The 25,175-nt window shown below is 41.0% G+C and overlaps 2 protein-coding genes across 3 annotated transcripts in view; both read right to left on the reverse strand.

Moving 5' to 3' along the window:
• Positions 1–25,175, reverse strand: part of fam20ca (FAM20C golgi associated secretory pathway kinase a) — a 103,815-nt gene that overhangs the window by 66,280 nt on the left and 12,360 nt on the right. For both annotated transcript variants that reach the window (XM_060901736.1, XM_060901735.1), the window contains exon 3: positions 16,487–16,565. In XM_060901736.1, the coding sequence (XP_060757719.1) occupies positions 16,487–16,565 (79 nt within the window). The remainder of the gene's footprint in view (positions 1–16,486; positions 16,566–25,175) is intronic.
• Positions 1,463–12,515, reverse strand: LOC132869372 (nuclear transport factor 2-like). The gene is made up of 2 exons (XM_060902712.1): positions 12,497–12,515; positions 1,463–1,836 (listed from the first exon to the last, which is right to left on the reverse strand). Exons 1-2 carry the CDS (start codon positions 12,513–12,515, stop codon positions 1,463–1,465), a joined length of 393 nt encoding a protein of 130 aa, XP_060758695.1.

Raw genomic sequence — 25,175 nt, forward strand, 5'->3', positions numbered from 1 at the left:
TGCTGGTTAAGAGATGTTTAACAGTTATGGAAGGAGTCTCAGGTGTCAGCACTTTGTCAGTAAGTAAACATGCTGCCATGGGAAAGTCTTCAGGACAGAGGAGTTTGTGCTTTGCAGGTTCTCTTGAACATGACATGCTGTGTTTTTTTTTGGGGGGGGGGGGGGGGGGCTTATTAAAGGTAGACTGCCTTTCAGATTTTTCAAGTGTAGGTCATAAAAAGAATTTTCCCCGACACCCAATTATTTTTGTTAAGTGGACCGAAAGCTTCTGAATTTGAATCACAGACTTCCAATTTTATTAGTTTTTTTTAAAATAGGACAATTAATGAACTTAGGGCCAGGTGGCCCTAAATTCTCTGCTATTTTTTCCTGCTTCACCATGACTCAATTCAAGATACTACGTCATGCATCACGTGGTGGGCATTCCCCGTTCGCGCAAGGCATTGTGGGATCCAGGTTTGAAAGAGGAGGCAAAAATGGAGGACACGAATGAAACGTGAAAGACCGACTACAGGAACGGAAAGTGAGAAGAAAAGACATTATGTTGTGAAGGAAAGGAAACGCAAGATAAAGTAATAAATATCGGCGGTCAACGAGCATCTCTGTGTGATCAGCTGTTCATTTACCAACAGAATGATGTAGCTGTCAGTGCACGGTCAAGGTAAACCTGTAGATGGCAGTAATGCAACACTGTGGATGCCAGCTGCTGTAAAACCCAAAAGAAGAAGGAAAAGAAGACAAAGCAGGTAAACCTGCGCATGCGCAAACGGACTTCCTCTGTCTGCTTGACTGTGCGACGCGAGCGATTTCATGCACATTATTTGCTAGGGAATCCCTTCAAATTAAATAACTTCCCAGCCACAGAATGGCCTGATATTTTGTGAGATATTATAGAAATAAATATATATCACAATGACCAAATTTCAGAAGGAACTAAATTTGACCAGTTTTATGAAGTTGAAAGGTCGTATAGCTTTAACTTCAAGAGAGAGAGAGAAAAAAAGAGAGGCTGTTTATGCCAGCTACAACACAAGATAACAGGAACTCATTTGTTTCATGGCTGTTTCACAACAGTAAATGTAACTGTCAATGGATAAAAAAAATGACATCATTCTTTAATTAATAAAGAATGTAATTGTTTGCGCTCTAAATTGACTATAGGTGTGAATATGAGTGTGAATGGTTGTTTGTCTCTGTGTCAGCCCTGCGATAACCTGGCGACTTGTCCAGGATGTACCCCGCCTCTCACCCATAGTCAGCTGGGATAGGCTCCACCCGCGACCCTGTAGAACAGGATAAGTGGCTACAGATAATGGATAGATGGATGGATGTAACTGTTTGCAAATTGCTGTGGTATAAAACACTTTGAGAAATTACTGGAAAATAATTAACTTAAGGGTGGTAATGACCCTCCGATTCAAGTCACGCCACCCCATCATTGATTATTTATTACTTATATATTTTAGCCAAAGTTGTGGATCGCAAGGCGGAACATGTCGTTGGTACACACCCATGCATCATTAATGTTCTTCAGAATGAAGCTCTGATGGAACCCCATGATGGGATCATCATCTGCTTTTAGTTGTCCTACTACCATACACAATATGCAGCTGTCAGGAGTGGGCTGGTGATCTTGTGCTGTTACGCTGTGGGCTATTTTTGTGAAGGGCAGGCTAGAGAGTTTCTCGACAATCGCTGTTTTTCCCTGGAATTGCTGTCCTTCCCATGTAAGGCATGATGTGTCAATATATATTGAGCCGAGCTGAGTTCTTTCTGTGTCAAACAGATAATAGTAATGTGAAACAAAGCTGGATCCTATTTGTTCCCAGAGTGGTGCTTGAAAGTTTGTGAACCCTTTAGAAATTTCTATATTTCTGCATAAATATGACCTAAAACATCATCAGATTTTCACACAAGTCCTAAAAGTAAAGAGAACCCAGTTAAACAAATGAGACAAAAATATTATACTTGGTCATTTATTTATTGAGGAAAATGATCCAATATTACATATCTGTGAGTGGCAAAAGTATGTGAACCTTTGCTTTCAGTATCTGGTGTGACCCCCCTTGTGCAGCAATAACTGCAACTAAACATTTCTGGTAACTGTTGATCAGTCCTGCACACCGGCTTGGAGGAATTTTAGCCCATTCCTCCGTACAGAACAGCTTCAACTCTGGGATGTTGGTGGGTTTCCTCACATGAACTGCTTACTTCAAGTCCTTCTACAACATTTCGATTGGATTAAGGTCAGGACTTTGATTTGGCCATTCCAAAACATTAACTTTATTCTTCTTTAACCATTCTTTGGTAGAATGACTTGTGTGCTTAGGGTTGTTGTCTTGCTGCATGACTCACCTTCTCTTGAGATTCAGTTCATGGACAGATGTCCTGACATTTTCCTTTAGAATTTGCTGGTATAATTCAGAATTCATTGTTCTATCAATGATGGCAAGCCATCCTGGCCCAGATGCAGCAAAACAGGCCCAAACCATGATACTACCACCACCATGTTTCACAGATGGGATAAGGTTCTTACGCTGGAATGCAGTGTTTTCCTTTCTCCAAACATAACGGTTCTCATTTAAACCAAAAGTTCTATTTTGGTCTCATCCATCCACAAAACATTTTTCCAATAGCCTTCTGGCTTGTCCACGTGATCTTTAGCAAACTGCAGATGAGCAGCAATGTTCTTTTTGGAGAGCATTGGCTTTCTCCTTGCAACCCTGCCATGCACGCCATTGTTGTTCAGTGTTGTCCTGATGGTGGACTCATGAACATTAGCCAATGTGAGAGAGGCCTTCAGTTGATTAGAAGTTACCCTGGGGTCCTTTGTGACCTCGCTGACTATTACACACCTTGCTCTTGGAGTGATCTTTGTTGGCCGACCACTCCTGGGGAGGGTAACAATGGTCTTGAATTTCCTCCATTTGTACACAATCTGTCTGACTGTGGATTGGTGGAGTCCAAACTCTTTAGAGATGGTTTTGTAACCTTTTCCAGCCTGATGAGCATCAACAACGCTTTTTCTGAGGTCCTCAGAAACCTCCTTTGTTCGTGCCATGATATACTTCCACAAACGTGTTGTGAAGATCAGACTTTGATAGATCCCTGTTCTTTAAATAAAATAGAGTGCCCACTCACACCTGATTGTCATCCCATTGATTGAAAACACTTGACTCTAATTTCACCTTCAAATGAACTGCTAATCCGAGAGGTTCACATACTTTTGCCACTCACAGGTATGTAATATTGGATCATTTTCCTCAATAAATAAATGGCCAAGTATAATATTTTTGTCTAATTTGTTTATCTGAGTTCTCTTTATCTACTTTTAGGACTTGTGTGAAAATCTGATGATGTTTTAGGTCATATTTATGCAGAAATATAGAAATTTCTAAAGGCTTCACAAACTTTCAAGCACCACTGTAAATGGTGATACTGGAGAATTTAAGAGGAAACATACACACTCTGTTTAACATAAGGTCAGAGTAAAATTCATAAGAAAATTTTGAAAAGTATTTTTGTCTCAAAACATTTGTTACATGGAAAAAAAATCACATTTAAATAAATGTTTTTTGCTTACTAATAAAGCTGATGGAGTCTCAGCGAATGAAGTCTGATGCTAAATAAGATGTGGCACAGATCACAACAGAAACACACAAAGCCAGGAACAGTGTGTCTTCCCAGAGGTTAGAAACTACATTAAGAGGCAGTACACTTTTCCCTCTGTGTTTTGTCAGGCTTGTAAGCAGAATGGATTTGGCAAGTTCATCCTAAATCTCTGCAACTGGATTTGACTGTGCGCTCAGCCAAGGCTGTAATCCCTGCACAGAGTGGTTTGAAATCAGACGCCTGTTTAACGGCTGGTATCGTCTCAGCAGAGACACCAGAGCACTTACTGTTCACAACACATGTACCACTCAGCTTAAAAGAGATGTTCAACTCATAAACATGAGCTCTTCAGCTCATATATATATATATATATATATATATATATATATATATATATATATATATATACACACACACACACACACTGCACTTTAATGTTGGGACGCACAAGAAAAAGGCCGAGTTGCATGTCAGTTAGTAGCTGCATTCCACAACAGCATAATTAAAAAAGGCTTTGAAGCCTGAAAACACATACAGGTTTTGACAGGAAAAAAAATGGATGCCTGCATTTCAAAAGCACCTCACATGCATTCACATTATGAAGGATGGATTCCTTCAGCATATCCAAAAGTCCCTTCCAGTTCTCAAATGTTCAGTTCTTCAGCATCACGTGGAGACAACATGACATTCTGGTGAAGCAGACACAGTTAAGCTCCCTCGTCCTCTTGTGAGCATTGACTCATGGGCAAATATGTTTGGGCTCATGGAGGAAGTGAGACTGTGACATGGAGCTGATGCAATCCCAGCCAACAATTTTAGATTTCAGAACAGTTTCTGAAAGTTATGATTCTGGAAAATGTTGGTTCCCAAAATGTTCATATTTTCTAGGTGTTCTAAGAGTGTTTTTATTGTCTTTTCTACAGTTTTTTTTTTTTAATACACTTTTGCGTTCACACCACGAATGTTATGTGGTCATATGGGTCCCAGACCACCTCCAAATGTGGTTTGAGTGATCAGGTCACAATGTATCTTCAAGTTGCACTGGACCCTGTTCACACTTGTACTTAGTGCTGTCTACTTACAATCGGCTCGCCCAGGATGCATGTTAGTGCCAGATGTGAACAGGACCTTAGTTCTGCTCCACTAATTTGATTGGACAGGCGGATAAGAGCTGATATTTTGCATAACAGCACTGATATACAGTAGTTCATTGTTTGCACAACTCCTCTTGCCTGTGTTCTCTACATGAAATTTAATTTCTAGGAATAGTTCATTACATTGAAACTGTTACTACACATACAACTCTGTTCAGATGTGGCTTCTTTGGGAATTATTTCCACTGGTGGGAGAAAAAGAAAAAAAAATTGGTCATTTGGTGCCTAAAATGCCAGCTACTTGATGTTAAAGGGGCAGTCTCACCCTTCCCAGAATCCATTTCACTGTTTTTGTTTGAAAGCATGTGACCGCTACGTGTTAGCACTCTGTGCAACAAAACCTCTGCAATTTCACTGTTAGTGATACTCTGAAACCAATCTTGAACTTTTTTTTCACCTATATGTCATGCAGGTGGTGTAGTGGTTAGCACTGTCGCCTCACAGCAAGAAGGTTTTGGATTCAAGCCCAGTGGCCGATGAGGGCCTTTCTGTGTGGAGTTTGCATGTTCTCCCCGTGTCTGTGCGGGTTTCCTCCGGGTGCTCCGGTTTCCCCCACAGTCCAAAGACATGCAGGTTAGGCTAATTGGTGACTCTAAATTGACTGTAGGTGTGAATGGTTGTTTGTCTCTATTGCCCCTTTTCCACCAAAGCAGTTCCAGGGCTGGTTCGGGGCCAGTGCTTAGTTTGGAACCGGGTTTTCTGTTTCCACTGACAAAGAACTGGCTCTGGAGCCAGAAAAACCGGTTCCAGGCTAGCACCAACTCTCTGCTGGGCCAGAGGAAAGAACCGCTTACGTCAGCGGGGGGGGCGGAATTGTTAAGACCGACAACAATAACAAGACCGCGAAAGATCGCCATTTTTAAGCGACGAGAGGCAGCAGCTGTACAAACGCGAAGTCATCCATTATTATTATTATTGTTGTTGTTGCTGCTGCTTCTTCCGCATTGTTTTTGCTTCGATATTTGCGCCAAGGTTTATGCAAACGTGGCGACGTAACTGACGTATACAGCGACGTAATGACGTATACAACGATGTAACTGACGTATACAGCGATGTAATAACGTGTCTTCTCTTAGCACTGCGAGCGATGGAAAAGCAAGCTGGTTCTCAGCTGGCTCGCAAGTTGAACGAGTTGTGAACCAGCACCAGCACTGGCTCGGAACCAGCCCTGGAACTGATTTGGTGGAAAAGGGGTATCTGTGTCAGCCCTGTGATGACCTGGCAACTTGTCCAGGGCGTACCCCGCCTCTTGGTCATAGTCAGTTGGGATAGGCTCCAGCTTGCTTGTGACCCTGCACAGGATAAGGGGCTACAGATAATGGATGGATGTGTCATACATGCATATTTTGAATAAAAAATGCCTTAACTTTTCTTTCCTTCATGGCCACCTGCAAGACGGCCAAGGCTGGTTTGGATCATTTTCAACTGAATAACCCTAAGTGAATGGAATAGATCAGTCAAAAGAATTTAAAATACCGATACTTTGACAAAATATGTTCAATTTTATGGCCTAGGATGTCACCAAATTGTTGCAGATTGTTTTTGGAATATTGCAACAATCAAAAATGGAGACTCACTACTTGTTGGAGAGTACATAAGCCATGTACAATGAGATTGAGTGGAACAACTGTTTTATTCTATCCACATTCACTGGATTTTGAGAAACAGAGCATTTTTATTTTTTGCCAATTTGATAAATAACAACTTTATCCAAAACGTCTGACAAAATAATTTCCGCTGAGAATGTAAACAAACCGGCGAAATGACAGTAGCAATTTGTGAAAAATGCTATTATAATAATTCTTGAAAAATAAAACAATATATGTTCTTACCATCAAATACTTTTATTCCATATTTTGTTGCTTTTTTGTATTTTTGGGGGTTTTGTTTTTGAGTAGAGTTTTTATTTTGTCCTTGGTTGATTCTTCAACACGCGCCACCATTTCTTCTTCTTCTTTAGGGTTTTTTGGCGGTTGGCAAACCAACTTAAAGGTGCATTACCACCACCGACTGGGCTGGAGTGTGGAACAGGAGATATTGGGGGGGAACTGTATTCTTTTCGCTATTTCTGTTTCTTTTAAATACTTGAAAACAAAGTGATATAACTGACTTGATGTGCTCTGCCATTTTGTTTTTCTCTATTCACAGTATATGAGCTGATATCCTAGTAGCAGAGTAGCCAATCAAAGTGTGCGATTGCTCATATCCAGTGAAATGTAGATAGAATAAAACCTAATATTCTGCATGAGAATAATATCTGCATGAGAGCACTCTAGTTCATGTGATATTGCTTAATTAGAACAGTGCTGGAATTATATTTTTGGAGCATTACAACCTAAACTTCTTAGGTCCTGTTGAATATTTACTATTTATATTTGGTAAGCATTTTATCTTGGTTGTGGTGGATCATGGGAACACTGGGTGAGGTGGGAATCGGTCTTTGACAGATGTCATAAAAGCGAAGTGCATTTTCAGTTAATCACCATTTTGGAGGTATTGTGTGGTCAAGGCCAAATTAAAACAAAAACTTTTTTAGTTTTCCCACCTGTGGTCAACTCAGAGCATTTTTTCCGTTTGATTCCTTTTACTGGTAAACTCGTCGACTGGACATGGGTGAAATGGTACAGTTGTGTTGTGTGAAAGGCTGCAATACTAAGTCCCATGATGGAAAAGGTAGAAAAGTTAACCATAGGGCAAGATAGCAGTGAGACACAAAAGCATTTCCATTCATATACATATGTCTGCACTCTACATTTTCATCAGGGTAAGTAAAAGACTTTTGTTGTTTAAGTAAATTAAATAAATGTGCTGGTTTTCTTCTAAAGTAACAAACGTTAATGTTATATCCATCCATTTGCTTGGATTATCCATGGTAGTAAACAACAGACAACCAAGCAGAGCAGCAGAAACGGGTTAATCAGGTCTTACTAAGACTATAAAATGTCATGCAAACTTATGTTATGTAGCTAAGCACAAGTTGTGTTGATCACAGCCAGCTTCCCTTTGCTATTAGGACCGTGTTGCTGACATCCTTTGGTCAAAATGTAAACAAATTGTGCACCCAGCCATTGGTGAAATGTCCGTGGACTTCAAGGGATTTAAAGTTTTGGAACTGTTCACAGGTATATTCACTTATAAACAAGATAGTTGGTAATATCCAAGTACAAGATTGGAGGCAGCGATGTGGGGTCAGCAATCCAACTTTTTGCAGTCAGGTCATAGGGATCAGTGATGTTAATAAATAACAATTTATCCAAATAACGGTCCTTGGCATCCTTGCTGAGCTTGTCTTAGTATGGTATGCTTTCACTTTGCTTCTGCTTCTCCAAGTTTAGCGTTTTCACTGCTACCAAACAGTTTAAAAATAAAAGTTCTTTGCTTCTACTTTCACTGTACCGCTCACTGTAACAATACCTCGAAAATGGCGCCTTGATGACGAAAATACACATGATTGATACACCCTGGATGGGGCTCCAGTCAATCAAAGGGTATCATGCACACACTATCATACACTGGGGCAATTTAGCATAGCCAATCCACGTGCCAGCATGATTTTCGAAGGTGGCAAGAAACCCATACAAGGATGAGAAGAGCATGCCAAATGTCAGCAAGAGTAACTTGAGCTCAGGTTACTCTTCAGGGGTTCTAGAGCTGTGAGGAGGTAATGCTACCTGCTGCACTGCCATACCACCCAGGATACTTACTAATAATGTTCTCTGTTCACTGGGCTCTTAGGCCCTTGCAACAGTACCTACAGTTCAGAAGACAGTAGAACCTGTGCTTTAAGTGGGAATGCGGCAGAGAACAAACAAAAATCATCAGCTTAATTTCTGGGAGCAGGACCACTATCTAATTCTGTGAAAAATCAGATCAAAGGAGAGAAATCCAAACTTGGTTCTTTGCACAATGTGAAACTTTTTTTGCTGTTTTATGGACAGAGCTCGTCAGATAATTTCAAGTCTTGCAAAATTGTTCGCTTCTGAATAATATTAGACAGCTTGACAAAAACTCAAATGCACACATTCTTGCTTGCATATGATTGTGATATCTCATCTCATCTCATTATCTCTAGCCGCTTTATCCTGTTCTACAGGGTCGCAGGCAAGCTGGAGCCTATCCCAGCTGACTACAGGCGAAAGGCGGGGTACACCCTGGACAAGTCGCCAGGTCATCACAGGGCTGACACATAGACACAGACAACCATTCACACTCACATTCACACCTACGGTCAATTTAGAGTCACCAGTTAACCTAACCTGCATGTCTTTGGACTGTGGGGGAAACCGGAGCACCCGGAGGAAACCCACGCGGACACGGGGAAAACATGCAAACTCCACACAGAAAGGCCCTCGCCGACCACGGGGCTCGAACCTGGACCTTCTTGCTGTGAGGCGACAGCGCTAACCACTACACCACCGTGCCGCCCCATGATTGTGATATATAGGTGCAAATGTGGAACTGAACCATTATGCGCTAGTTTATCTCTTCCTTTCCTCACGGTGAGGGGTGCCCTGTAGAAGCAGGCATTATTTCCCTTGCTACATCCCTGCAGGCAGATTTGCATCCAGCTCAAAGCAACAGAACATCAAAAGAGGCTTTGATCCGCTCTCTGGCTGAGCCGGAGCAGACAGAGCGAAAGAGAGGGAGGGTTCAGTACTATCAGCCTGAATTCCGACAGTTATTTGGCTCTTTTAAGACCCAACAAAATCTATAGCTTGCACTGAGCAGAAGAAAGAAAGATGAGAGTAAAGCTTGGACGGGGAAATACCTGTGGACCTCGTTCATTCATTCCAACAAAGCAATATGGGTAGTGTGAAATGCTTGATAATGTGAACGTGCGGAATGGAACTAAGCCCAAAAGACTCAACTGCTCAAGCCATGTTTCCTTTTAAAAGGAAGATAAAACACTTGGTTTTGCCAGATTTTGCTGGCTAACAGAATTTGTTAATTTCATAAACCATGTTTACTTCACCTATGAGGTGTGATGATACTACTATGCAAAATATGGCTCAACAAATATGTTTATCTTGAGGCACAAATCATATTGAATTACTGTAACTTGTATCCTGTATATACACTGACAAAAAAAAGATAGATATAATATTTCAGGTAAATACATATCTGGAATTTGTTACTCTTTTTTTTTCCACTGATTAAATAAGATGAGAAACAGATGTGATGAGAAATGAGAAGATGAGAAATGCTTTATTAACAAATACATCGCAGCCCCAATAGGCTGAATTGTGTATTACATAAATAATGGTAAGTAAATACTAATTATATATACAAATAATGAATAAAATTTTCCTGATCAATTTCAGTTCAGGGCGGCACGGTGGTGTAGTGGTTAGCGCTGTCACCTCACAGCAAGAAGGTCCGGGTTTGAGCCCCGTGGCCGGCGAGGGCCTTTCTGTGCAGAGTTTGCATGTTCTCCCCGTGTCCGCGTGGGTTTCCTCCGGGTGCTCCGGTTTCCACCACAGTCCAAAGACATGCAGGTTAGGTTAACTGGTGACTCTAAATTGACCGTGAGTGTGAATGTGAGTGTGAATGGTTGTCTGTGTCTATGTGTCAGCCCTGTGATGACCTGGCGACTTGTCCAGGGTGTACCCCGCCTTTCGCCCGTAGTCAGCTGGGATAGGCTCCAGCTTGCCTGCGACCCTGTAGAACAGGATAAAGCGGCTAGAGATAATGAGATCAGATGAGATGAGAGAATTTCAGTTCAACTTTCAAATTCAATTAGACTCACGGCATGAAGATATTATAAAAGAGTTTTTCAAACGATTTGTTTTGAATTTAGGTATAATGTACTTGCGCTTATGTCTGATATTGTATTTAGACTCGTGGTGGTGGGGCAATAAACCATAAAGTTTATGCTGTCTATCATTTGTTATGGAATTAAATGTTGACTTGCAAATATTGAACATAATTACATAATCCTGTTTGATGTGCCAGTTAGGCCACATCCATTCATCCATTATCTACACTACTTATCCGTTAGGGCCATGGGTGAGCTGGAGCCAATCCCAGCTGACTTCGGACAGGAGGGTGCACCCTGGGCAGATCATCAATCTATCGCAGGTCTTGCATAGAGGGGAAAAAAACAAAAACAAAAAAACATTCGCATTCACACCTATGGGCAGTTTCGAGTAGCAGTTAGGACACGTCTGTTTTGCAATTTCTGCTTCTGTATATCTGCAGAATTTAACTTGCGGTTGAGGTTATTTACTCAGTGTGTTGCATTGTGCATTGTGACAGAGTTCCCTGACTCAATTATAAGCTCACCTTTTGAATCAGCTGAAATCTCGGACTGTAACGCCCTTGCTCATGGCTCTGCATCATCACTACATCCGTTTGCTTCTCTGAGCTATGTCTGCAAAACTGCTCCATGCCATCAAACTTTCTCTCAGTCTATCAAAGTCCTCTACACTACCAGCCTACATCTCCATTTATTAGTTTTTTTTAAATGTTCCATGTTTTGTCGGAGTGATAATTTTGCAATTTCTGTTCTAGTTCTTGCATCATTATGTTTATTTCACCGTGTTTATCCCACCACTTATATTCAGCACCTATCGTTTAACCCAGCGGTTCTAAAACATTTTTTTTTACTGTAAAATACTTCCTTCCTCTGAACAAAATTCAACTACTTAAATATTAGTCATTAATATTTGTGTACACTAATATTTTGGCTCTTTATTGCAGCCAGAGCTTTAATTTCTGCTGACAGAACACATTAGGTCCAATTTGACATGATTCATATGCTACTTGGTTTTGAGTTATTGAGGTTTGGATTAAACCAAGTCTGTACAAATGACCATTCAAAGAGATTAATAACTATACAAACTCAATAATAAATGTAATAACTGGTCTATCTTCCTTATTGCTGTTTCCACCAAACTGCCAAGAACACATTTAATCAGTCTTATGATTCAAAACCCTAGGTATTCTTCTTCTTCTTCTACTACTCTTATTACTGTAATCCAGTTATGTTATGGCTGTAATATCTACTTTTGCATTGTTTACATTTGTCTAGCAGTTTTCGTAAACTTATTGCATACTTACAATGATCAGCTACAACATTAAAACCACTGACAGGTGAAGTTAATAACACTGATTACTGATTTCTTTACAGTGGCACCTGCCAAGAGGTGGGACATATTAAGCAGTTAGTAAACAGTCATTTCTTGAAGTTGATGTGCTGGAAGCAGGAAAAATGGGCAAGCGTAAGGATCTGAGTGACTTTAACAAGGCTCAAATTGTGATGGGTAGATGATTGGGTCAGAGCATCTCCAAAAACGACGAGTCTTGTTGGGTGTTCCCAGTATACATTGATTAGTACCTACCAAAAGTGGTCCAAAGAAGGACGACTGGTGAACCAGTGACAGGGTCATGGGCACACAAGGCTTACTAATGTGCATGGGGAGAGAAGGCCAGCCCATCTGCTCCAGTCCCACAGAAGAACCACTGTAGTGGAAATTGTGAAAATGTTGATGCTGGCTATGATAGAAAGGTGTCAGGACAGACAGCGCATCGCAGTTTGCTGTGTATGGGACTGCATAGGCACAGACCTGGCAAAATGCCCATGCTGACACCTTTCCACTGCCAAAAACACCTACAATGGGCATGTGAGCATCAGAACCGGACCATGGAGCAATAGAAGAAGGAGGCCTGATATGATGAATCAAGTTTTCTTTCACATCATGTGGATGGCTGGGTGTGTTTGTGTCACTTACCTTGGATCCTGGCATTCATGTGGATGTTACTTTGATGCGTACCACCTACCTAAACATTGTTGGAAACCAACTACACCCCTTCATGGCAACAGTATTCCCTAATGGCAGTGGACTCTTTCAGCAGAATAATACACCCTGCCACATTACAAAAATTATTCAGGAATGGTTTGAGGAATATGACAAAGCATTCAAGGTGTTGACTTGGCCTCTAAATTCGAGCATCTGTAGGATTTGCTGGACAGTCAGACCCATGGAGGCCCCACCTCAGAGCTTACAGGACTTAAAGGATCTGCTGCTAACGACGTTGTGCCAGATACCCCACCACACCTTCAGAGGGGTGTGGAGTCCGTGCCTCAATGGATCAGAGCTTTTTTGGTGGCATAAGGGCGACTTACACAATATCAAGCAGATGGTTTTAATGTTATGGCTGATCGGTGCATTTCCTAACCAACCTCGTTAGTCCTCTTATTTGTGACAACACACTTTATCAGAATGTGGACACAGCATTTGAGTTTGTATTCAGTAAGCAAAGCACAATTTCATAATCTTAACATTTTTATGGGTTAAGATTGTGAAATTGCTTTTGTTACATTACACAAAATGGATTAAATTCCTTTTTTTCACATTATTCTTCAGGACATTAACAGAAAATTTCAGGGGGAAAAGTACAAATTAAGACACTTTTGGATACAACATTATCACTTAAAAAAATCAAGTGGTTTTTTTTTTTTTTTGAGATTGGTGCTTTGGAACCTGAAATGTAATTTAATTAAAATGGTTAAAGTAATTGGAAAAACGGCAGCTTTCTTCCACTCTTCTATACCACAGGATGTTAGAAAACACAAACTGATGGCCCAGTTCCTTTGATGAGGTGCAATCAAATAAAATGGGCTTGACAGTCTCTGGGCAAAGGAAATCAAGCGTCCATGAGCAATTATTTGAACATGAGAGAGAAAGGTGGCAGCTCGGTCTCAGCTGTGGGAGTCCTGAATCATTCAGCATAGTTTTATGTGCTGCTACTGCTTCTGCTGGCAAACATCCCCAAGAGCTCCTGATGGCTTCTCTGTCATTTTAATTAACATGTAGGCCTGGTGATGTTAATTAAAAACAAACTGATCATTACCCAGCAGGAAATATCATACGGATGCTCTAGCAGATCTAAATCCTATGAGCTCAGATGGCTTCACAAAACATGAGGAGATAATATTTTATTGTAGTTTGCATTATTTCGATGCGTATTTTATTAGATGTTGAGGAACAGTTCTTATTACTTCACTTGGTGTTCAAAAGTCTCAGTGTACTTCATGTACATCTGGATTCCAGGAACAATATGATGTAAATGTAGAGAAAATGGACATCATGCAGAGGCTTCACTCACCATGTCACTCATATGGCAGTTGGGTGAACTTGGTAGATGAACATGGCATGCTACAAAGCCTATGATTGGAGCATTCGTACACAGTGGACAATATGAAACTGCAGAGAGTTGCAAGCGTGTAGACATGTATCATCACACAATCCTTGCACACATCATCTCAAGTATTCTGTGGCCTTTTCGCAGCCATCATGTTAATCATGTTCTCGACACTGGACTGCCACCATGATAGGAGAATAATTTAAACATGGGTCTGCAAGACTGAATGGTTAAGTATTGTTCCTGAAGGCATGCCTCAGCCCAGAGGCATAATGTACAGTTGTGAGATTTCTTCACATTGAGGCAATATTGTGTATTTGTGAGCACTGGAGGCTATGATGAATTTTTTTGGTGCAGTGACTATACATAAACCAGACTGACAAATCTCATCTCTGTAACTACAACTGTTATAATACACTGATTTTATCTCCCACATCTTAATGGGAGAAAAAAACGTGTCCTGTCTGAATAGGGCAAAGAAATATTATGATATAATATCAATAGTGTAATAAATTATGTCAGAAAACATTTTTTCCAATATCGTTTCCAATATTTCCATTTTTCACAAATATCATCAGTACTGTTATAATAATTATACGCTCTGATTGGATGCAGCTGATTTGAATTTTGTACATAATTTATTTTACCTCATTTCGGTAAAAAAAATTAATTGTTGTAGGCGCTAAAATTGTAATTAAACAACAAAAAAGTGCTTCTTTAATGCAGCACTACTGTTTTCCTGACAGTTTGTTAGCAAACCTAGTTAGCAAGTACTTTGGAGTTGCATACTCTAATATTTCGTTGGACCACTTTTAGCTTTGATTATGGCGCATGCTCGTCATGGCATTGCTTCGACAAACTTATGCAATGTCACAACATTTGTTTCCATCAAGACTTGTGTAAACGTTTCACCTGAGATCCTGTATTGATGCCGAAAGACAGACAAACCACTCTGTAAAGTCTTCTCCAGCACTTCTCGAAGACTTTCAATGGAGTTAATTAAGGTCAGGACTCTTTGATTCAATTGTGGTGGCCAATTCATGTGTGAAAATGATTCCTCATGCTTCCTGAACCACTCTTTCACAATTTGAACACGGTGAATCCTGGCATTGGCATCCTGGAATATGCCCGTGCCATCAGGGAAGAAAAGTCCATTGATGGTATAACCTGGTCATTCAGTACATTCAGGCAGTTCATTTTCACTTCATTTTATTGCCTTATAACATTACTAAGTCTAGACCTGACCAACTGAGGCAACCCCAGATCATAATGCTTCCTCCAGAGGCTTGTATGAGGCCCCGGGTTAAATACCTGGCATCTCCACAATCAACCTGTGTGGATGGCATGGTGGTGTAGTGGTTAGCACGGTCGCCTCACAGCAAGAAGGTTCTGGGTTCGAGCCCAGCGGCTGGCGAGGGCCTTTCTGTGTGGGGTTTGCATGTTCTCCCCGTGTCTGTGTGGGTTTCCTCTGGGTTTTCCCCACAGTTCAAAGACATGCGGTTAGGTTAATATGGGATGGCCTTGGGCTGAGGTGCCCTTGAGTGAGGCACCTAACTCCCAACTGCTCCCCGGGCGCCCACTGCATAGCCGCCCACTGCTCTGGGTATGTGTGTGTTCACTGCTTCAGATGGGTTAAATGCAGAGAGGAATTTCACAAGTGGGTGATGAATAAAGTTGTGCTTTCTTTCTTTTTCTACAGTGGACACTGTTCATGATGGGTGCATCTCTTCATGCACTTCCCTTTTTACCCTGATGCACCCATCGCTCTGGAATAGGGTAAATCTGGACTCTTCAGACTACATGACTTTTTTCCACGGGTATAGAGACCAATCTTTATGCTCCCTGGCAAAGCCATTTTTTATAAGTAGCCTCACTAACAAGCGTTTTTTTATGGCCACACAGCTGCTTAGTCCCAATCCTGTGAGTTCTCATCACACTGTGCTTGTGGAAATGTTCTTATTTTCACTGTTAAACATAGGCATGACTTCTGTTGTCGTTTTTTAAAGATTCTAATTCACCAAGCGTTTAAGTGACCTCTGATCACTTTTTCCAGCCGTATTTTCCAGCCGTTTTTCCAACTTGATGGGTCACCACTATCCTTCCAATTGTTAATAAAGCACTGGACAGTCCTTAACCCAATTCCAGTCATTTTAGCAACACCCTTAGTCATTTATCTTTATTTGAAGTGGACCAATAATTTGATCCTTCTGAAACACAGTAACATCTTTTCCACGACCGTGGGATACGTCTTCCAACATGGTTGATTAAGAAATGAGAAGATACTGCATCTGTTAGGGTTAAAAGAATTGTTAACTCTACACTGCCAGGCAGTGTATATCAATGTATTGTCTTTATATATTGTGATATGATGTTTCTGTCATATTGTCCGCCACAACAGAAGAGGAAGATGAGGAGAGTTTTAGTTTAGGATCAAGCTTTGAGCTTTTCTGATATTACCTTGTCTACATAAAGCAGCAGGCTTATGAAATATGTTCCCTGTCTCGGCAAAGAAACCTGAGATTCCCCTAATCCCCATGTATTATGGATGATAAATCTGAGATTCCTGTGCCACTTACTTCATCGGCTTGAAGAGAGCTTGGCCATAATTCTGAAATGTCATGATGAGTTTCAGCTGAGTGCCGCCAGACTTCATAGCTGTGGGAAGAGAGAACCACTTTTTATCTTGGGTCTTTAGTGGTGAGACAAGAAAATTCATCACAGTTTGTTTAGCACACGCGCACACACACGCGCGCATGCGTGTGTAATGCCTAATGCAGTATTTCCCACACATAGGTAGTACTTTGGTGCTGTGCCTTGGTATACCGAAAAGCACCCAAATATATTTTCTCTCATTAAAAACAAACAAACAAAAAATATTTATTATTATGAGAAAACATGGTATGGCACATTTAATTTATTAGAAGATCTCTCCTTTTCTCACTTTGTAGTTATAGTAATGCATATGACCCTGACCAACCATCACTAACAAAAACAACTGTCTCCTTGAATGCAGTAATGTCATATATAAAACAGTGGCATGGACGAAATAATGTAGTAAACTAAATAGTGAATAATAAAAGTTATTTTCAAAACATAACACATCTTGCTTCCTATTCAACTACTTGTAAAAAAAAAAAAACTGCTTTACTGTGGACATGCAACACGTTTTCAAACAGTTGAACAGGACAGGCAGATAAAATTAATTGCCAAAGAGATACAGTGACTCTTAGAACTCTCTTTCAGCCACCTCGCACTGTCTCAAGATAACCGAACGGTGCTCAAATGATTAGTGAGGAGCCGTGTGCAGGAACTGAAAACATCTACAAAGTTAACGAGACGCTTAAAATTTTGCTTTTATCAGTGGTTTGCATGAGAGCCATGATTTGATACTGTAATATGTGTATATTTAGAATTTCACCCAGACTATAGCATAGTTGTATTATTTCAGTTTGCACCCACAGTGAGCTAGACTAAATTATTAAAAATACAGTGAGTGGGAATGCTTTAATCATAAACCCAGGAATTATGTGTAACACTGTCGGTCCAAAGAACTGTAATGAAACTATAGCATAATCATTTAACACAGAAAATTCATTAGAACAATAAGTAAATGAAAGAAATAGTCATCATAAAATAGATATTAAATTTATGTTAATGCAAATAGGAAATAATAAACGATTTAAGAGGTACTGTCAATCACAAGAGCCTAACTGAGAGGTAAGGCAGACAGAGAGAGAGAGAGAGAGAGAGAGAGAGAAGCAGATACAATTACAGCACTGATGCTGGTGATGAACAGACTATGACAATAAATAAAATGCACAATAAAAAAAAGTCATACTGTATTGATTTGTCATATCCATCATAATATATTTATGAAAACATACTGCCTATTCATTCTCCCCCGCCTCCCTGTCCTCCTTCTACCCATCCTCCCCCTGCCTCCCCATCCTCCTGTCTACCCGTTCTCCCCGTCTCCCCGTCCTCCCCCTGCCTCCCCATCCTCCTGCCTCCCCATCTTCCCCCTGCCTCCCCATCCTCCTGCCTACCCGTCCTCCCCCTTCCTCCCTGTCCTCCTGCCTTCCTGTTCTCCCCATGTTCTCTCCCTGCCTTCCCCATCCTCCTCCTTCCTCCCTGTCCTCCCCCTGCGTACCCATCTTCCTCTTTCCTCCCTCTCCTCCCCCTGCATCCCATTCCTCCTCCTACATTCCTGTCCTCCTCCTGCCTACTAATCCTCCTCCTGCCGCCCCGTCCTGCTTACCCGTTCTCCCTCTGCCACCCCATCCTGCTCCTGTCTACCCAGCCTCCCCCTGCCTCCCTGTCCTCATACTTCCTCCATGTCCTCCCCCTGTCCTCCTCCTGCCTCACAGCCTCCTCTGGACCAACCCATCCTTCCCCGTCAGGGAAAGGCTGATAACTTTTCCTACTGACTGCATATTTACCTTGTCATGATCTCCAAGGGTGATGGTTTGTTGATTTGGCAAGTAAACAGTAAAATCCCAGACACAGATAAGCTATGATCTTTTATAACTTTTGGTGAAAGTCTTTTTGGATGAAAGATGAGTGACAAAACCTAAGCAACAGTGCTATAAGTATCTGATAAGTGCAGCTCTGTTCCTGTGGTATGACTGAAAAGGTGTCAGAGATCTTGTTAAAAATAAATGTACTGATTGGAGGATCATCCAAGTGGTATGTACCGCAAGACACAAAGACTGCAATCTGTGAGATAGACAGAGCAGATGCAGACCAGTCAACTAAGGGTCTATGAACTCGTGCAACCAGAATCAAGAAAACACCACACAGAGGTACCACCATTTCTCACAAAATCCTTGCAGGTAGAGAGAAAAAACAATCACACACACTTTTATTACAAAACCCCTGATGTATGTTGGTGGACAGGATGGTCTAAATGATCAAACACATATTAAGAGATACTTAATTGCGATTTGCAGAAATGCTTGGATTCGACTTATTTTTTTTCAATCTCAGCATTCATCCAAAGACTTTTACCAAAATCTGTTATTTACATAAATACTTCATAAAAAATTTAAATTATGATGTATATAATGACCTACATAATGAAAGATATTAAATGGCAACCCATAGCAAAAGCCACGCTACACTTTGTGAAAGAAATCTGGAGGAAATATATATATATATATATATATATATATATATATATATATATATATATATATATATTATATAAAACATGAATGGGGGTTTAAAAACAGTCCAATGCACACCTCTAATTTCCTGTTCTTATTAACTCTCTTCTTCTTGATTATTGCTTCCAACTGCTCTTTGTTGTTGGCTTTTCTATTTAGGCGATTTATTTTCCTATTGCCTCCTGTAAACTGTTGTTTTCCCATTCAGTGACTGTTAGTATTGGTATTGGCCCCTTGTTTTTGGCTCAAGTACCTGACGCCTTATTATTTGCAACTGCCCTGTCTTTTGAGCTTGTTATCACTGACCTGCATGCATTCACCTTGTCTGCCTGTATTCTGACCCCTGCTATAAATGCTGACAGAGATTCTGGAAACCCATTAATAAATCTCTGTGGGTACATACACACCTCTCATGTGAGTCATCTGTGTTACACAAAGCTTTTATGGAACACACCATCCCTGATTATCTGTCAGAATGCACAGACAATTTTTTTTCCCTAAATGCATTTTATGTCAGCTTTAATGGCCAGGCAAGTTTAATGGCCTAGCTTTCAGCAGCTTTGCTTATCTTTCATTGTGTACTTAACTGCGTGCTTCATATAAAGCAAGTAATCAATTCTCTATACTGTACACAGCTGTAAAAGATGGCATCCTTTAGCAGTAGGTATCCTCAAGCCCTCACAAAGAGGCCAGAGACTTATGGCAATAGTCTTACTTCATTTCCCTAGATCTTAATAATAATAATAATAATAATAATAATAATAATAATACAACCCCGATTCCAAAAAAGTTGGGACAAAGTACAAATTGCAAATAAAAATGGAATGCAATTATGTGGAAGTTTCAAAATTCCATATTTTATTCAGAATAGAACATAGATGACATATCAAATGTTTAAACTGGGAAAATGTATCATTTAAAGAGAAAAATTAGGTGATTTTAAATTTCATGACAACAACACATCTCAAAAAAGTTGGGACAAGGCCATATTTACCACTGTGAGACATCCCCTTTTCTCTTTACAACAGTCTGTAAACGTCTGGGGACTGAGGAGACAAGCTGCTCAAGTTTAGGGATAGGAATGTTAACCCATTCTTGTCTAATGTAGGATTCTAGTTGCTCAACTGTCTTAGGTCTTTTTTGTCGTATCTTCCGTTTTATGATGCGCCAAATGTTTTCTGTGGGTGAAAGATCTGGACTGCAGGCTGGCCAGTTCAGTACCCGGACCCTTCTTCTACGCAGCCATGATGCTGTAATTGATGCAGTATGTGGTTTGGCATTGTCATGTTGGAAAATGCAAGGTCTTCCCTGAAAGAGACGTCGTCTGGATGGGAGCATATGTTGCTCTAGAACCTGGATATACCTTTCAGCATTGATGGTGTCTTTCCAGATGTGTAAGCTGCCCATGCCACACGCACTAATGCAACCCCATACCATCAGAGATGCAAGCTTCTGAACTGAGCGCTGATAACAACTCGGGTCGTCCTGCTCCTCTTTAGTCCGAATGACACGGCGTCCCTGATTTCCATAAAGAACTTCAAATTTTGATTCGTCTGACCACAGAACAGTTTTCCACTTTGCCACAGTCCATTTTAAATGAGCCTTGGCCCAGAGAAGACGTCTGCGCTTCTGGATCATGTTTGGATACGGCTTCTTCTTTGAGCTATAGAGTTTTAGCTGGCAATGGTGGATGGCACGGTGAATTGTGTTCACAGATAATGTTCTCTGGAAATATTCCTGAGCCCATTTTGTGATTTCCAATACAGAAGCATGCCTGTATGTGATGCAGTGCCGTCTAAGGGCCCGAAGATCATGGGCACCCAGTATGGTTTTCCAGCCTTGACCCTTATGCACAGAGATTCTTCCAGATTCTCTGAATCTTTTGATGATATTATGCACTGTAGATGATGATATGTTCAAACTCTTAGCAATTTTACACTGTCGAACTCCTTTCTGATATTGCTCCACTATTTGTCGGCGCAGAATTAGGGGGATTGGTGATCCTCTTCCCATCTTTACTTCTGAGAGCCTCTGCCACTCCAAGATGCTCTTTTTATACCCAGTCATGTTAATGACCTATTGCCAATTGACCTAATGAGTTGCAATTTGGTCCTCCAGCTGTTCCTTTTTTGTACCTTTAACTTTTCCAGCCTCTTATTGACCCTGTCCCAACTTTTTTGAGATGTGTTGCTGTCATGAAATGACAAATGAGCCAATATTTGGCATGAAATTTCAAAATGTCTCACTTTCGACATTTGATATATTGTCTATGTTCTATTGTGAATACAATATCAGTTTTTGAGATTTGTAAATTATTGCATTCCGTTTTTATTTACAATTCGTACTTTGTCCCAACTTTTTTGGAATCGGGGTTGTAATAATAAGTTCAATTTATATAGCGCCTTTCTCACACCCAAGGTCACTTTCCAACTGAGGGAGAGAAAAAAAAATAAAATAAAAATTAAAAGCTCTGGTGAGAAGCGGCAGCCAAACAAGCATGGTGTACTCTCAATCAAAAACGGAAATGCTAGTCTTAGGCTAAATTACTTAAGTGAGTAGAATTATACACTACCGTTCAAAAGTTTGGGGTCACCCAGACAATTTTGTGTTTTCCATGAAAAGTCACACTTTTATTTACCACTGTAAGTTGTAAAATGAATAGAAAATATAGTCAAGACATTTTTCTGGCCATTTTGAGCATTTAATCGACCCCACAAATGTGATGCTCCAGAAACTCAATCTGCTCAAAGGCAGGTCAGTTTTATAGCTTCTCTAAAGAGCTAAACTGTTTTCAGCTGTGCTAACATGATTGTACAAGGGTTTTCTAATCATCCATTAGCCTTCTGAGGCAATGAACAAACACATTGTACCATTAGAACACTGGAGTGATAGTTGCTGGAAATGGGCCTCTATACACCTATGGAGATATTGCACCAAAAACCAGACATTTGCAGCTAGAATAGTCATTTAGCACATTAGCAATGTATAGAGTGTATTTCTGATTAGTTTAAAGTGATCTTCATTGAAAAGAACAGTGCTTTTCTTTCAAAAATAAGGAAATTTCAAAGTGACCCCAAACTTTTGAACGGTAGTGTAACTTCTCAGCATCAAAGGTTTTTACACTAAAGGATAGTCCAGTAAAATTGGACAAAAATCATGTACAGCAGTGAAGTTTAATAATTATTTTTACTGGAGGTGGCACGATACTACTTTTTCTTTTCCAATCATGATATTGATACTTAAAACCTTGAGTATTAGCCGATATTGATCCTCATCTGGTGTTTTTTCTTTAAACTTACTACACTTTAAAATGAATCTTCTTCTTTCGGCTGCTCCCGTTAGGGGTTGCCACAGTGCATATTTGATTTCGCATAGTTTTTACACCAGATGCCCTTCCTGATGTAACCCTCCCCTCCGCAATCTATCTGGGCTTGGGACCGGCACTAAGTATGCACTGGCTTGTACAATCCCAGCGGCTGGGTATTTTATCTAACCTGTGCTTTAAAATATATATCCATCCATCCATTATCCATAACCGCTTATCCTGTGCAGGGTCGCGGGCAAGCTGGAGCCTATCCCAGCTGACTATGGGCGAGAGGCGGGATACACCCTGGATAAGTCACCAGGTCATCACAGGGCTGACACGTAGAGAGACACAACCATTCACACTCACGGTCAATTTAGAGCCACCAATTAGCCTAACCTGCATGTCTTTGGACTGTAGAGGAAACCGGAGCACCCAGAGGAAACCCACGTGGACAACATGCAAACTCTACACAGAAAAGCCCTCGTCAGCCACTGGGCTTGAACCCAGAACCTTCTTCCTGTGAGGTGACAGTGCTAACCACTACACCACCATGCCACGCTTTAAAATGTACATTAAATATTATGAAATATATTATTTTATTTGAAGGAGCATTTAAAAATACTTTTTACAATCCAATCATTTCAATTTCTTACAAGATTGGATTGCATTTCTTTGACATCTGTCAAGAATTTTTTTACAGGATCTGCCCAACACTGATCCTGAGTATTGGATCAATGCTGTCTCTAATTTTCACACCCTTTATGTTGTTTATCCAAAGAGAGTGGTTACTGAATGTTACAAAACTTGACCTTCACTTGCATTTAGCTAACAAAAGTCATAACACCACAATTCCAGGCTCTACAGTGTTTATACAATATGCTGCTTCTGCATTAACAAAATTGAGTTTGGTGTGATGGACTGGTGTGCCATTCAGGATGTATTCCTGGGGTAAGCTTCGGCTCCACCCTGACCAGGATAATGAGGATGAATGAATGCAGAAGTAAATATCTTTGATCTGACTCCATCTGTGTTGTAACAGAGACAATGTGCTTTACCAGTACGACTGCCAACTCAGCCAACACCCAGACACAAGGTTGTAAAGACTTACAAGGCAAGGTTTAAAATCCCTGAGCTTGGGACAGTTTTACTCAAGTGTCAAAGTGTTGATGGCCCTGACTGATGTACGCTCCACTGTAAACAACAAGCCACATCAGTATCCACACTGCAGCAGGGTGAAGAGGGAGCACTGACAGATGGACAGAGTTTGGGTTGCCATTGAATGCTACTGCTACAAACACGCAACCATCCATCCTTTTGTGTAAATTAGGGATGTGCCTCCTGTTCGTATCTGTATTTGTATCTTTGTTTATTCCAAATAATCTATTCATATTTGGTTACAGGGCGGCACGGTGGTGTAGTGGTTAGCGCTGTCGCCTCACAGCAAGAAGGTCCGGGTTTGAGCCCTGTGGCCGGCGAGGGCCTTTCTGTGCGGAGTTTGCATGTTCTCCCCGTGTCCGCGTGGGTTTCCTCCGGGTGCTCCGGTTTCCCCCACAGTCCAAAGACATGCAGGTTAGGTTAACTGGTGACTCTAAATTGACCGTAGGTGTGAATGTGAGTGTGAATGGTTGTCTGTGTCTATGTGTCAGCCCTGTGATGACCTGGCGACTTGTCCAGGGTGTACCCCGCCTTTCGCCCGTAGTCAGCTGGGATAGGCTCCAGCTTGCCTGCGACCCTGTAGAAGGATAAAGCGGCTAGAGATAATGAGATGAGATGAGATATTTGGTTACATCCATAGTGTACATGTGTGCATGCACATAGGCAAATTTCCACAAATTTCCATAAACAAATGTCTAATCACACATTGCAAATCCATCTCTTATTAATATCACAGACACTAGGGGTGGGCAATATGACAATATAACAAACAAAAAAGTCAATCGTGATATTCGAGGGGCTCCGGTTTCCCCCACAGTCCAAAGACATGCAGGTTAGGTTAACTGGTGACTCTAAATTGACCGTAGGTGTGAATGTGAGTGTGAATGGTTGTCTGTGTCTCAGCCCTGTGATGACCTGGCGACTTGTCCAGGGTGTACCCCGCCTTTCGCCCGTAGTCAGCTGGGATAGGCTCCAGCTTGCCTGCGACCCTGTACAGGATAAAGCGGCTAGAGATAATGAGATGAGATGATATTCGAGGGCATTTCTATAATGCAACATATGTATCCTAATATTTTGTAATTCTCATGAAACACCAGCAAGACTGCAGTTTTACATTTAAAAATTAACCTTTAAAAATGTTTGTTGACACTATTATTTAAGTAACACTGAAAAGGAGAAAGAAAATCTGAACAAATGTTAACATTTCTATTTTTAAAATTCAAAACTGTAGAGATCAAATCATCTGCTTCCAGACTTTGTAACTGAAAATGAAACAAACAAACAATCTACAATATTAAAAATATATATATATATCCATGGGCGGCACGGTGGTGTAGTGGTTAGCGCTGTCGCCTCACAGCAAGAAGGTCCTGGGTTCGAGCCCCGGGGCCGGCGAGGGCCTTTCTGTGTGGAGTTTGCATGTTCTCCCCGTGTCCGCGTGGGTTTCCTCCGGGTGCTCCGGTTTCCCCCACAGTCCAAAGACATGCAGGTTAGGTTAACTGGTGACTCTAAATTGAGCGTAGGTGTGAATGTGAGTGTGAATGGTTGTCTGTGTCTATGTGTCAGCCCTGTGATGACCTGGCGACTTGTCCAGGGTGTACCCCGCCTTTCGCCCATAGTCAGCTGGGATAGGCTCCA

The sequence above is a fragment of the Neoarius graeffei genome, chromosome 20 (assembly GCF_027579695.1).
Source record: "Neoarius graeffei isolate fNeoGra1 chromosome 20, fNeoGra1.pri, whole genome shotgun sequence".
NCBI lineage: Eukaryota > Metazoa > Chordata > Actinopteri > Siluriformes > Ariidae > Neoarius > Neoarius graeffei.